Source organism: Diabrotica virgifera, chromosome 1, assembly GCF_917563875.1.
Source record: "Diabrotica virgifera virgifera chromosome 1, PGI_DIABVI_V3a".
NCBI classification, from domain to species: domain Eukaryota; kingdom Metazoa; phylum Arthropoda; class Insecta; order Coleoptera; family Chrysomelidae; genus Diabrotica; species Diabrotica virgifera.
The window spans coordinates 240,235,094-240,251,303 of record NC_065443.1 but is presented as its reverse complement, the minus strand read 5'-3'; the positions used below and the strand labels follow the sequence as shown (position 1 = coordinate 240,251,303).

At 33.1% G+C, this 16,210-nt stretch overlaps 1 protein-coding gene across 1 annotated transcript; it reads right to left on the bottom strand.

The window, feature by feature from the left end:
- Positions 1-14,939: 14,939 nt before the first annotated feature.
- Positions 14,940-16,199, bottom strand: LOC126893186 (uncharacterized). The gene has a single exon (XM_050663144.1). It carries the CDS (start codon positions 16,197-16,199, stop codon positions 14,940-14,942), a length of 1,260 nt encoding a protein of 419 aa, XP_050519101.1.
- Between the last annotated feature and the right edge of the window lie 11 nt (positions 16,200-16,210).

Sequence of the window (16,210 nt, the reverse complement as noted above, 5' to 3'; positions counted from 1 at the left end):
TTTCCATATAAATTTAAATATTTCAATTTTTGGTTTTGCATTTTCCATTGTAGACGTCACTGCATTTAAATCTGTTGAACTTCTTATCAATACAAGTTCCTGGCGGATGTTAACCAGGATTCGAGTATAATCTTCTGAAAAACCAAGTAACAGTTTGAGTGGAATACACGCACTAAAATTTCCTTTTGCGTCAGTTGTTATTGATGATGGTTTTTCATAGTTCCAGCCTATACTTTTGTATCGGTTAGATTCACTTTGCGTAAACGAAACATAGTTTTTTATTGTCGTTGTTATACCTAAATTTCTCACTCTATCTATTACACAGCCTCCAATTTCATATCGTATCTCATCAAATAAATACATCAAACCATTATTAACAAAACGCAAAGTAGTGCTTTCTTTCCCATCATCCGTTAGACGCCCTTCAATATACAGATAACTCTCAGAAGGTAAGGTGTATATATCTTGAGTCTGAATAGGTATCCTTATTTCATCACAATGGTTAAAAGTTGCGTTGGCATAGGGTAAATGACTATGCATTTCTCGACTCACAACTGAGTTATCAACCAATACATGACCTCCAATATTCAAAATGTTAAAACTCATATTCGCTCTTTTTACAAGTACACCTCAAGAAAATCCTAAGTATTCTAGTATTTATAAAAAATCTAATTCTGCACCAAGTATTTCTTATGCTTTTCTTTTTTCCTGACGTTGTTGTTGTTGTTTTTTATTCTAAATCCCAGTGAGGTTAAAAATACTTTGTTTTCAGTTGTCAACTGTTTGAGCGTCTGCTTATCACTAATATTATTGTCAAAACTTTTAGTATTATATACACTGTTCACACCTGGATTAGAGTTATAAATTACAACCATTATTATATTTTTTTTAAATGTAGTCTTAACGTAATAACTTCTCGTGTGAAATTAACAAGATTACCATCCTGGTCAACTATTTTAATGAAAATTTCATCAATATATCTATTTGTGACAGGTAGATAAATTACTTTTTTTGGAATTTCAACAATTTTGTATCCCGGTAAGACATTTGGATAAAACATGTGAATGATATGACCTTGATTTTCATTGACGTATGAATTAGTGATTAGATTACATTCCACACAAATAGAATTAACCTTTGTGATATGCACAGGATTCTCGGCTACGTGAGTCTTTGAAGGTGAAAGCCGTTTTGATGTAAATCCCAATAAGGAGGCAATTGTATGTGGTTTTTCAAAATGAATTACTTTGTTGCTTTTTATTTCACATTTGAGTGTATTGTTATTAATTCTCATTTCCAGACTTGTAGGTTGTTCACTATGATGATGTTTTTTAGCCACACTTTTTACTACGTTTCCTTGCAGTGGTTTCTGTATTATATTTTTATCAATTTCTGTATCATCTTTACCTGGTGTTTGATCTAATTTTAATTCTAATTCAGTTATTTTTTCAGTTAAATATTTTGAAAGATCATCAACTTCATAAGCACCATGTGGAATCGTTATATCGTGACCATTTATATAAAACTTGTTGTTTGTTTGGTCTATATTTGGAATTGTATTGTATGTCATAAAATCAATTAAACCCAGTACATACTGTTCATTTTCGTTTAAAATAATTGGTGGATAAATTTTTGTTGATAACACCGATTCTCTTCCAGATAACACAAAAGTGAACGACATGTTCAAACGGAGATCATACAGTAAATAAAAATTATTCTTTTAAAACAGGTATTTATTTAAAAAATCTAAACACAATTGTCCACAATTTACAGTGTTATAAGATTGATAAATTTTATGATTATATACAATGTGACAATAGCCATTTGAATTAAAGTATGATATAGCTTCCATAGGCGGTCTCAAGTTTCCAAAACTATCAAAATACACAACTTTAGATTTGTTCTTCTTGTACGCTGTCCAATGAGTTCCAGGACCGTCTTTATTATCTAAATTAATAATTCCACTCTCATGTTGCCAAATTTTTTTCGGAAACGCGTTTCTCATAAATACACCTCTGAAATATGGAATTTTCATTAATTTTGCGTATTTTTGTAACTCTACATTTGTCAAAGCATGTTTTGGAATATTTATTTGATCCGCCTTCTTCATAAAAAAATACCCATTCCACTTTTATATGGTTTCAAGTATAAACCTTTTCCAATTGCTAATGCTTCCATTTTACGATTATGACGTTGTTTTTCAAGTAAATCTTCTTTAGCTGCTTTTGCATCGTTTATCGTCTTCACGATGGCGGAGGTGCCACCGGCAATAGTGCCCAAAGCGCTTAATCCTGCAAATATGGGTATTAAAGGTAATATACCTCCAGTTTTCGGAACCTGAATTACTCGACCACGTGGTTTTTTTATGTTCTTGTAAGATTTCACAATTCGCAATGCTTGTTGAATAGCTTCCCTTAACGTTCTTGGTTTGCTTTCCAATAGTTTCTTTCTAATGTCTCGAATTACTTTAACTAAACTGAAATACTTTTGTTTTGGAATTTTAGAACCTTTTTTCTTAGAGACCTTCCTTTTAGAGGTCTTTCTTGTCTTTTTCTTACTAGCATTCATGTTAACAGTTTCTAATGAACTAACTGTATTGTGCATTTGATCTGATTTTATATTCAAATTTCATGTTACTGTCCTACGGGTATATAATAAGCGTATTCAGCGACATTTTGTCAGTCAGTAATTAATATGTGTCTCGAGGTGTACACGCTTAACCCGGAAGATTTCTATTCAAGACTTTCAACTTTTAACAATTGGAAGGGGAAGAAATCAGAAGTAGAGTTAGCTGCTTGTGGATTTTACTTTCTTCAAGTAGAAGATATAGTTAAGTGTTTCAAATGTGGTGTAGAAATATACAAATGGGAATCAAATGACAATATAATCGGAGATCACAAAAAATTCAGTCCTGATTGTACTTTTGTAAAAAGAGTGTATCCTATTTTTCTTAAAATCAACAACAATAAAGAAAATTTTGAGTGAGGCCTGTACCTGTAAAACATAAAATTATGCCTGTACCTGTGAAGTATAAATGTCCAAAGTGTGGAGGAGAGACTGATATACCTAATTTAAATTGTATAAATTGTGAGTACATAAAATTATTGAAATCGAAATCTGGTGCTAAGAATATACCAAGTAGTATGTTTGGGGAAATGTGAGGTTATTTGTTTAAAGAATAGAAAAAATATATATATAAACACTTATCTTAGACTATTTATTTACTAATTTGTAAGTCGTTGATGAAGATGTTAAACGCTGCCATTAATAAACTACCTTTTGAGCTGCACATCCCTGGTGGATATAGGTTTTGTGGACCAGGAACCAAATTGCATAAACGATTAGCAAGAGGAGATAGGGGAATAAATGGGTTAGATGAAGCGTGTCGTGAACATGATATTGCATACTCTCAAAATAAAGAGTTATCAAAACGACATGAAGCTGATAAGATTCTAGCTGAAAAAGCTCTTGAACAGTTTCGATCAAAAAATACAGCATTTTCTGAAAAGTTGGCAGCACTTGGTGTAGCTGGAGCAATGAAAGCAAAAGTGAAATTAGGTATGGGTCTTAGTTCTGTTAATTATAAAGCTGTAACAAAAAGTTGTACTAAAGAATTAAATAAATCTAAAGATATGTTAGAAAAACTAGCTGCAAGTATAAACCACTGTACCTTATTACTACAGGGATTAACTATTTCAAAATCAAGAAAACGCACACAAAATGTCAAGCATAGAAATAAGCAGAAAATACAACAAAAGCTATTAAATCACAAAAGAGCAAAACAACAAATTTTAGATGATATGAATGTAGACATTTCAAATGAGTTCGCTAATGACTCTATAAACAGAGGAGACACAAGAGAAAAACGAAAAATAAATGATGAAAATATCGTTATTGATGCTAAAAAACAAAAAACTGATGTAAACGAAATATTGAACAATACCCCTAAACGAAAACGTGATGATAATGATACTACGTATAACCAACCAAATAAAAAAATAAAATACAATGTATAGTTTGATACCAACTCATTTATTAGTAGCATCATGTCTTTGAGTGAGTATAGACATAAAGTTGCACAGTTTCAAGAGAAAGTCATTGAGTTACAAAAAGATATTAAAGTATATCAGGATTTAAGAAAAATTATTAAACAATTAGAGAACCTACATATTAGTGATAGAACATATCCACTAGGACATATTCAACCATGGACGATAACAAAACCACCAGCGGAAACATAGTTCACCTTTTTGACCTGTAAAAATGTAAATTTTATAAACAATGAAAACTTATTTACATCAAAGTTCACCTTTTTGACCTGGAAAAATGCATACTTATTTACATCAGTTGTTCACCTTTTTGACCCGTAAAAATGCAGTTATCATTTATATTGACGTCAATCAGTAAAACAAGATGATTTTGAAAATTATAATTAGCTACATTTTGCAGAATAAAAATCTATTTACGTACGACTTAACCTTTTTGATATAAAAATGCAGTTACACTATATAAATTGAATCCGATGTGTGAATTGCATTATATCTACCACAACTGAACATAATGGGTCTTGAAAACGTTGTAGTACAGTTCCACCATCAGCAGCAGGTTAATGCCGCTGACCGATTAAACGAGGAGGAACGGAGCAGGTATGCAGGTGTCGTTCCTACAGTTCAACCACCACAGGGGCGTCGCCGGATAATAGAGTTGCACAACGACAGAGACTTTCCAATTGGGACAAGAGAGCGGCAGTTACCTTTTCCGTTGGTGGAGCTGCATAGGGTTAATTTTAGTTAAGTATATTGTATAGTTTGTATTGTTTCTAATTAATAAATATTTATAGTTATTTTTTGTTTTTCTTTTCTACCATTAACTTCCCTCAAACTTTTAGATTTGGTACGTTGCTTTTTCTTTAAGTTCCAAATTTAAAACATTTCTATCTGGCTAGGCTAGGCTAGGCTGGGTTGGATACGACTAAGCAAGTCACACAAGTTCTTTTTTTTACTCACCAACACCTACAAAAACAATTTTAAAGTCTCAAATTTCGATCACCCTGTACAAATTTAACTAAAAGAAGAGGAGATGAAGCGATAAGCGATGAGTTTTGCACTCGATATACAAGGTGGTCAAATACACAGCCCTCTGGTCATTGCCGACCGCTTCTTTTACTTCTTCATAACATTTAAGACAAAGAAAATACAGGTGAGACAGGTGACAAGGTGACAATTCTTCGGGAAAGAAGAAGAGATGTAGAGATAAGCGACCACTTCTTACAACCCTCTGGTCATTGACGATCACTTCTTGTAATTCTTGTACACCCCCAAGGTCAAAGGAGGCTCTTCTGTCCATCAGCTTCGGAGACCCTGATGGACAGGTTACCAAAGTGAGTTAGAACCCCGTCTGCTATACTACTAGTGTTCAATAACGGGTACATTTGACATATTCGAATACATTTTACTAAATTTATAACACCGAAATAATATAAAAATAATGTTTTAATAACATACAATCAATTAATATGTTCTTTTTGTCATCCGTATCTTCACGCATGTGCTCTTAAATAGACAAATCTTTGATCTTTAATAACCCAAAAATATTGATTTATTTTTATAACATGATATAACAAATTTTACTTATAATTTGTCCCTCTATCGATTTCTGGGGTTATTTTTAATAAAATCGTTTTCACCCCCGAGAAGTGGTGGTATCCACCTCCAGGGTAAAAGTGCAAGTTGGTACCAAATCATTTTTATTTCTTGAGGTATGTTCTAACTAGTGACCAATTTTCATGCAAATCGATGGAGGTTTAAACAAGTGGAAGGTAAAAACCTTTAACGACTACACTAACTTTCCCCTTTCATCCCTTATTGTTACTTACTGTATCCACTGAGGTGTCAGCCTGAAAGGGGTCATAATTATCAATATACAATAGACACATTTCACATGCCAAACTCCATATTACTTATGACGATGATTTTTCGGCTCTAGCGCTTAGACTATATGAACCGGTATCAAAAGTAACCGGTACAGCTTCGCACTGATTTTGCCCTTCTCTATTCGCCACAGCGACAGCCAACGGTTGGGTCGGGTTGGGTTTAATATGCCCTCTAGAAAAATAACTGCACGGGTCACCCGTCCCGCCGGCGCAGGTTGTGTCTCGTTTAGGTTCAATTTGCGCCGGGCCTAATAAACCGGGAGATATTAACAGAAGTTCAACCACGATTTTCTAAGTCCTGCCCTTTGCAATACTGGAAGGTTAGAGAAGGTACTTACAATTTGTGAAAAAATCCACGGGTTTCCTGTGACATTTTTCTGTGAAAATTAGATTTTCCATGAATAAAAAAATTGGGAGTTGCGATGAATTTTTAAGTCCTGCCATATCCATAGAATAACAGGATACTATCTATTTTATGAAGAAAATTTTTTGGGCAGGACGGTCGCAAAAGTACTTAGGGAGTATACATATATACAAATATGTAATGAAAATAATGAAATTTTCATGATTTTCTAAGTCCTGCCAACTTAATAAATTAATTATATTTATTTCAAAATGACCAAAAAAAATATTGGCATGACGTCACCTAATGTTTAACTGCACTTGTTTCTTGGAAAATTTTGTATAAAATTTTCACTCTGGTTCCGTGATTTTCTAAGTCATAAAATAAATTTTGTTACAAAATAAATAATTTCAGTATACATTATGCAAAATGGCAGGATGTTTAGTTACACCTTTTTTACTATATATAGTTAAAAAATTTGTAAGATAATTCGTGGAAAATTACACGATTTTCTAAGTCATGCCATTTCGCACATATCTCAAGAAGGTTAATATAAATCTATTTTCAAAGAGGCAGGATGGTTGTATAGTTATTTCGTATAAAAAATTAAATTATCTGTCTGTAAAATTATTTCAGGGTGTTATACAAACATATTCATATCACCACATTTTTCTTGAGTCATACCATGTCGAGTATGCTTAAAAAACACTAATCTAAAACCGTTTACAACTTTACAAATGTCATCAGACCATCTGGTTGGCGGACGACCTCTACTTCGATATGCTTCGTCTAGAAGAAGCATATCGATGTCTTGTAATTAGTTTCTTTAAAATAGCTGCAGAACGCTTTTATTTGGAAAAACGAAAACTGGTACACTTATTTATCTTCCAGAGGTCAATTGTCAAATGTCAATTATCAATTGTCAATTTTTAGTACCGGTCATAGGGGTCCGTTTGGGTACGGAAACGGATATATTATCGAATAACTTTTCTGTCTAACTTTTAAGCATCTCTGACACTGGATTATTGAATTCTGGGATAGTTTTGTACTAAAAGGTACTTTTGCTTTAACTCAGAAGAATACGCAATGCAGTCTTCTAGAAAAATCGATGTGAAAAATTTTTCGCTTTTTGGTTTTTTGAGTTTAAAAGAATTTAGAAAAATTCTATTTAGAAAAACGAAAACTGCTACGTTTATTTCTCTTCCAGAGATGAATCGATTTTATCAATTGTGAATTTCTAGTACTGGTCATAGGCCTCCGTCTATTTAAAAGTACGCCCACCAATAAAACGAGTGTGATTCATGTGCCTGAAACTTTTTTATCTTCGAGAGGCCCCACACCAAAGAAACATAAAACATGACACGTTTCATGAAAATAAAACACAGTTAAACAAATTGAAGTCCGCACACACAAGAAGCGAGTGTGATTCATGCACATAAAACATTTTTATCTTGGTGAAATCTGTTTCAGGAAAGAGATCGTGTTGTATTTTTCGGTTTCAGTTTCATTGTTTTGGACAGTTAATTACGTGCATAATATGAATTCCAACCAAGAATTTAATATTGCATTGGTTTCTGTTGTAAAGTAGAATGAAGAGTTGTACAATTATTATAACCTGGAGAGGTACTCGAATAGGTAATGATAAGAAAATATCAGTTTTCTTTAAACCAGGACCCACAATAAAACAATGTAGATGTTTGAATACTCAGTCTATAAAATTATTTAAATTTGGGAAGATGATTACTTAGTTCGTTTGCAACCAAATACGTACTATGATTATGATGTTGGGCAGTAATAAAAAGTTGCCGCAAGAGTAACAACCTCGTCATCATTACTTTCCATTGTTGGCTATACAAATTTTCATTTTGTTTCTTTGATTAGTATATAATATGAAACGGTTTCGTCCTTCACAATTCATTTTGTTTCATGTTTTACGTTTTATGTTTTACTTCACGTTTCTTTGATGCGGCCTCCCTTAGAAAGTAATAAAGGTTTGCCATGACAGCAACGACCTCGTCATAACTTTCCATTGTCGACTATACAAATTTTATTTTTGTTTCTTCGATTAGTATATCACATGAAATCAAATGTTTTTTCACAATTTATTTGTTTCTTATTTCAAGTTTCATGTTTCACGTCTCATCTTTCACGTTTTATGTTATTTTAATCTGCCTTAGGAAGCATTTTCAGATTAGTTGAATTGTGTTAAATTGCCGTAAAATTATTAAATTTATTAATTGCCTTTATTGCAATTATCAATTGCCTTAAAATCAATTTGTTGTTATTAATTTATTTTGTTGCATAGCAATTTTATCCCGCCTTCTTACTTGTTCGAACACAAAATACACACGCATGTAACAGGCGCTGAGTTGCCGCACTCAACTCGTTTTCCTAATATTGTAGGATTGTAGATATTATCCTGATATTGTTTCCTATATTTGATAGCAAAATTTACTAACACTAACAACACCAGAATAACGATTTTTAAATACAGCATCTATCTACTTGCAACTTTTTGCATTGTGTTCAGGATAACATCAGGAAAAGGTGTATAATATAAAAATGGGTAGAAATTGCATTTTAGTGCATAACATGCATCCAAAAGTGCATAAACCTGTCAAAATCGGTGTATGAAGGGCAAAATTTTGTTATTTTTGAGGTTTATGGAGTTACGAATACGCAAGCAGAACCGACCTCTGAATCACCTAGTGCCCAGAGTTGCTGCTAAGGCACGCCATCTGGAGTTTCGTGGGATATCGGCAATAAATTAAAAAAAAAACAGAATATTCGATGGTTTTTGGGATGGCCGAACACGAATATGACATTACAACCGACCCTCGGAGCACCTGGTGCAAAGGGTGACTGATCTCGAATTTAAGAGAGTTTTTGGAGGTCGATTCTGATGGCGTATTCATGTTCAGCAACCACAAAACTCTTCGAGAAATCTACTTGCATCACTTTAGTGTCTGAAAGCCTCGAAATTTAAGAATACGGCGTGTATATCAGTCACCCCGGGCACTAGGTAAAGATCTGTTCTAATGTGACATTCTTGTTCAGAAACCCCAAAAACCACCTGAGTAATCTGTCTGTATCAATTTACTGCCGAAATTAATATATAAATATGGTATAGAAAATGATTAGCAAATAAAAAGGTACCATAAAATATCATTTTATTATAATACTAAAATACAGGGTGTCCCATTTAAGAAAACTCAAAAAATACTCATTCCGAGTTTCAAGTTTCAACCAACCCCGTATACTAAAATTAAACATTTTGGTATACTATTAATAACTGACAATAGTAGACTATATTAAAAATCGTTTAAACATAAATTAATAGAAGTTTGGATATCAAATCACTAACAATAAGTATAGGGTGTGAATGTTCCTACAAAATAAAAAAAAACGTAATTATATTTTAAACTACCTCGTATAATATTTCAAAACACTATATTTTATTAAAGAGAACATCGAGTAGAATCCAAAAATGTAAAAATATACAGGGTATTCCATTTAAAAAAACATAAATTTTTGTCACCCTGTGAAAACGGGTAGCCCTGTATATTAGAAAATACTGTTAAATTATAGTCCTATCTGTGGCACATGTTTTACCTAAATAACTTTTTTCGTATATCTTACGACAAACGAGTAATTGGACTAGCCCACACTAATGCCCCACCCTGTATACAAAATAACCATAAAACCATCCTGCCTCTTTGTATATAGACTTATATTAAGATTCTTGAAACATGTGCAAAATGGCATGACTTAGAAAATCGTTGACTTTTTCACGAATTTTCTTACAAATCTAGGACTCCTGCCGTCTTACAAGAACTGTTTAACCTTCCTGCCGAGTACCGAAAAGGTATTGATTGTATTTGAGTATTATAACTTTTTAAAGGCAGGACTTAGAAAATCACGGAATCAGGGTGAGAATTTTCCGCAGAATTTTCCAAGGGAGACGAATTTACTTAAACATTAGGAGACGTCATGCCAATATTTTTTTGATCATTTTGAAATAAATATGTTTAGTTTATTAAGTTGGCAGGACTTAGAAAATCATGAAAATTTCATTATTTTCATTACATATTTGTATATATGTATACTCCCTAAGTACTTTTGCGACCGTCCTGCCCAAAAAATTTTCTTCATAAAATCGATAGTATCCTGTCTATCTACGGATATGGCAGGACTTAGAAATTCATCGCAAAACCCTATTTTTATTTTTTGGGAAAATCTAATTTTTACAGGAAAATGTCACAGGAAATTTGTGGATGTTTCCACAGATTGTAATTACATCGTCTACCCTTCCAGTATTGCAAAAGGCAGGACTTAGAAAATCGTGGCTGAACTTCTGTATAATATCTCCCAGTCTATAATATTTGATTTTGTCTTCCCAACCGTGTTTTATATTCATTGTTAAGATTTAGTACCAAATTAGTTATTATTTTTGTCTTGTTCTTGTTAATCTTTAGTCCTACCTCCAAGGCGGCGAAATGAAATTCGTCCGGTTCATTTTATGACACCATGAAATTGGTCCGAATTTATTTTAGCCCTCAAAAGTAACCATGAAATTCGTCTGAGACTACCATGAAATTCGTCTGATTTTAGTTTTGTTCATTTTAACCAAATATTTTCTTTCGGTACATATTTATAATAAATATATCATGTAAAAGATATCAATGTATAAAAAGTCGTTAGAAAACCGAAGTTTTCTTTAAAGTTGATTGTTTTGGCCAGGTAAAATTATTCTTCATTGTTCTTTGCTTGTAATCTTCATTGTTAACATTTATGGCGCTAGTTGTCGCAAATTACTTCTAAGTGTTAATTTGTTGTTTTGAACTATTCTTGAACTAACTCTTTTTGAACTATGTAACATTAAATTTAATCGAAAAGCAGGACACATATAATCGAAACAGAAGACAGGGTTCGAGTTCTCTGAAAAGACCATTTTTATTTAATGTGATTAAGATAAACATCTGAATAGAGGGTAATAAATTACCATTTTTGAAAAAATGTATTTTTAAGGGATTATTTCATGATGAATTCTGAAGGGAGCTTTTTTTGTCGGGGCTATTTTGTGGGCGAGCTATTATTCTGCGGCTATTTTTTCTGCAGGCTATTTTGTCGGAGCTATTAGGTCTGGATCCCGCGTATTAAAAAAAAAATTTGATTAATCGCAAGCTGAAAATTTGTTAATAGCTTAAGGGTGTCTAGTCTGACAAACTTTGATGTATGGGAACACTGGAACAGGGGAAGTTTTAATTGTGGAACAGGTTCAAAATTTGGAACGGTTAGACCACGAAAACGGCAGATGTATTTTGTTCGACACTCTTCGAATGTTCGTAAACTCTTCGAACAGAGATTAAACTCTCATGCAAAAATCAGACTGCTATTTATCAACAAATGGGCGTTTTAATGAGTGGAACATGTAAAATATGTCAAATGACAGGAATTATGACAGGTGATAAATAGCAATCTGATTTTTGCATGAACGTTTAAACTCTGTTCGGAGAGTTCAAGTCTGTTCTGTCGGGCAAAATAAATGTGCCGTTTTCGTGGTGTGACCGTTTCAAATTTTTAACCTGTTCCACAATTAAAACTGTCCCTGTTCCAGTGTTCCCATATATCAAAGATTATTCGACTAGACACTAGACACCCATAAGCTATTAACAAATTTTCAGCTTGCTATTAATCAACTTTTTTTTCATACGCGGGATCCAGGCCTATATCTTGTCGGAGTTTATTCAACGAGGCTATTTTGACAAGGTACCGTTATTTACATATAAATTAATAAATATGTGTCGATCACTTCTCTTTAAACGCTTACCTATCTTTTACAACGTGAAATAGCTGTTCGACACTGAGGTTAGTCCAATCTCTGATATTTCTAAGACAAGATTTCTTCTTTTTTCTTAAGTCTCTTCTTCCCTTTACTCTTCCTTGCATGTAGTATGTGGCCAGATACAATGTTTTTCTTATTTTAATTGTTTTCATAAACTCTCTGCCATGTCCCATTATTCGTGTTAACACTTCTTTGTTTGAGACTCTTGCAGTCCAAGGAATTTTCAGAATACTCATAAAAAGCTACAATTTGGTAAATTATTTTTTAGTATCTAAGTGATACATCTGTTTTAAACGTTATAAATATTCTACCGGGTGATGAATAGTAAAACGGGCCATAAGAAAATCAATGTAAAATTCTAATCATATCAATGATTTTCTCAAGAATGTAATAAAATACCCTAAAATGCATTGAAAAATTACTAAAAAAATTTTTCAAAAACTGATTTTTGAAAAACATTCTGGGTCGTTAACGACCCGTTGGTCACATAAGGGTACAAAATAAAAATAATTACTTTTATGCAATAATATTTTATTTTACTTTATTTTTAAAACAATGAAGCAGGCATAGATTAATTATATTACTTAAGGCTTAAAATAGTTTGTGTGATAATCTTTGAAGAATTTATCGTGGAGTGGAATTTCACATTATCGCATGCTTTTGTAGTTTTATTTGAACATACACGAAATCTCTTTATTTGAGCAACAGTAATAATTAGATGCTGTGTTGATGGGGATGGAGCAGGAATTATTGCTATATTTTGAGGTCCAGCAGAACGGATAGAACGACTTTCCATAGTTAGATAAAATAATGTACGAACTATATATCTTCTAAATTCTAAGTGGTCATTTTTATATCCAAACTGTCGTGTTAGTGTCCAAGCATTAGTTACATAAACATCCAGCACCCATATCCATATTGGAAGGTACCATTTTTTTCCACGCATTTTTATACTGTAGTTCGAAATGTTGTTGTCCGTCAAGTCGACTCCGCCCATAAATTTGTTGTATTGCAAAATTACAAATGGTTGATCTACTTGAATTTTTAGTTTTTCTTTTGGTGAATATCCGCTAGTAGAAGGACAAAACAGATTCTGCTACCAAGATAGGGAAATCAATGTGTTAGAGAGAGAAGTACCTTTCCAATGAGTAAGAGTGAGATAGATGCTGACGTCACAGCGATGGAATCTACCATAGTTATTTTCCGCTAGATGGCGCCACCAATTCGCCATTTTTATTCCAATCCGCCATTTTTATTCCAATTCGCCATTTTTATTCCAATTCGCCATTTTTATTCCAATTCGCCATTTTTATTCCAATTTGCCTTGACATTACGTCGAAGAAATCTACCATAGTTTAGCTATTATCCGCTAGTTGGCGCTATTTTTAAATTAAAATAGTAAATAAATTAAAAATAAAACAATTTTCCGTTCTGTGCTAGTCGCCACGCTCTTCTTCTTTTTGTCAACTGTCTATTCTTCTTCTTTTACATAATATGTTATTTAAGCTAGTCACGTGCAGAAATCTAAGCTCTACGTGTTGCATACTATATTTTATCTACGACCGATAATTTAGTATGTTTAAGCGATGGTGACATGTCGTTAGCATTGGTCTGATTGGAGATTGTCATACGTTAAAGGTGTGGGGAGTATCAAATATGTTATTTAATCCATAAACTAACCGTTACGAGTTGCATACTATATTTTATCTACGACCATAAAATAATATGTTATTTAAACCAGTCACGTGAAGAAATCTAAGCTTTACGAGTTGCATACTATATTTTATCTACGACCGTAACATAATTTATGTTTAAGCGATGGTGCAATAGAAAAATTAAACATCATATCATAAAGACTTTAGATATGTATCTTTACTGAAACAAATTTGTTAGTAGCGTCATGTCTTTGAGTGAGTACAGACATAAAGTTGAACAGTTTCAAGATAAACTCATTGAGTTACAGAAAGATATTAAAGTATATCAGGATTTAAGAAAAATTATCAAACAATTAGAGAACCTACATATTAGCGATAGAACATATCCACTAGGACATATTCAACCATGGACGATAACACCACCAGCGGAAACATGAAAAATGAAATTAATAATATATTCGCATTGACATGTTTAATTTTAATGCCTGTATTTATCTTAATTTTAAAAATTATTTTTAAAAAAAATTGTAAATAGAGGATTTGACACGTAATATAAAAATTGATGAGTAAAAAAGGAGTTTTAATTAAAAGTCAATAGTTTTCTATACATTTTTATTATAAAACATAATTATACAGGTAATATCGTATTACAAAACCATTGGCGTAGTCGATCCACATTTCTTTCGGTACATAAAAACACTCCATTGGCGTGACAGGGGTTTGCATCAGGAGCAAATTTACAAACGCAAGGTGTGTAATCAAATTTGCAGACATCAATAATAGCAGGAAGAATTCCAATCATATTACATTTCTGTCGTAAAAACTCTGCTTTTTGTTCTCCTCGAACGTAAATGTAATCGGCAGCATACAATAACTTGGATTCTAGTATTTGATTTATTTTGGAATATTCCACATCACCATTGGAATACCGAATGCCATGCACGTTTTTCTCCAAGAAGAATACTGTCTTCTTATCTTGATTAGTTAATGAAGTAAACGGTTGCGGAGACGTAAATATGTAATGATGTCGTTTAAAACCAATTTCAATGCTGAGTTCCTTGGGTATAAACAATCTATCTACCATAAATCCCTGTATGTCAACTAGAGCAATCCTCATGATTAAGCGTGATGATTGATACTGAGTGACGTACTCTTTAAACCTACTTAAATAATATTTTTGATAACTTCTGTTAGAGGAAAGTATTCGAGTAGGCTGTCGTGAACAATTAAACAGTAGGCTCGAGTGCCTGCCGGAAAACCTTCATCTGCTTCGATTTCCAGTTTAACATCAACGGTTCCTGATCTGAATGACGTATCATCCTGCTTGGAACAGTCAAAAACAAATAAGGCATATTTCTTGAAAGCAGCATAATCTAAGATGGGATGTTTTGTTGAGGAAAGAGTATAACTAGGAAAGAATTCCGTATAGTTATAGTGAGCTATAGCATAGTCATTTTTTGCAAAATCCAATTGCATTCTCTCGTTAGGCCAGTATTCTCCATTAATAACTAATCGCACGCTGGACATTCTAATGTGATCAAATAACGTTGGATCAGCGTGTATGTCATCTCGTTTAGAAGTTTGAAAAGCCACAATGACATAGCGTGGACGTTCAACAGATGAAGTTGTCTTTACACTCCATATCTCGCGTCGAGATCCTGACGTAAGTGAAGGTAGTTCATTGAGCTCCCATTTACGGAAAGGTATAGTTATCGGCACATTATTCTTAATCGGAGTCATTAATTCAATTTTCATATCATCATTGGGAAAGACATGCTTGACCTTGAGTTCCATGCTGGAAACAGTTAAAGATACTGTTGTTGTTGTTGTAGCATTAGGTTCTTTCACTAGAATACAGTCTCTATCATTGCGTGCTCGAACAAATCGAAACACTTGACGGCCATAGGTTAATTTATTGTAGTCGTTGAAAATGTTGAATATATGTTTTATCGGAATCAGTAGACTAAAGTTGTCTCCCGATATATGTGGATTATTCGGATAGTTCCATCCTGCAGTACTGAGAAACTTGGAATCTTCAGGAGTATAACATAACAAACTGCGAATAGTGCTAACTACACCTGGGTCTCTAACTATTTCCATATCATGTGAACTTTGGATATACGTACATGTATCAAACAAGAAAGCTCCAACATTCGGTGCAAGAGAAACCACGCCATCACCTACTTTCTCTATACTTCCTTTAATTTCCAACAGCGTTTCGTGTATCCCAAAAAATGCATCTGATTGATTTATGATAAATTCGACAACGTCACTATTATTAAATGATTTGATGTATGGTGTATATGTCCGAAATTCTTCTTTTCTAATAGTATTATCGAACAGAGGTTTTTGGTAAAGATCGAAAATATGAGGTTGAGGCTCCTGCTGTTGAACCCCCCGTCGAATGTATTGACGTTTTGACATCTTTCAGCTTT

Coding starts and splice junctions, on each gene's coding strand:
- LOC126893186 (XM_050663144.1), bottom strand. CDS start 16,199: ATGTCAAAACGTCAATACATTCGACGGGGGGTTCAACAGCAGGAGCCT.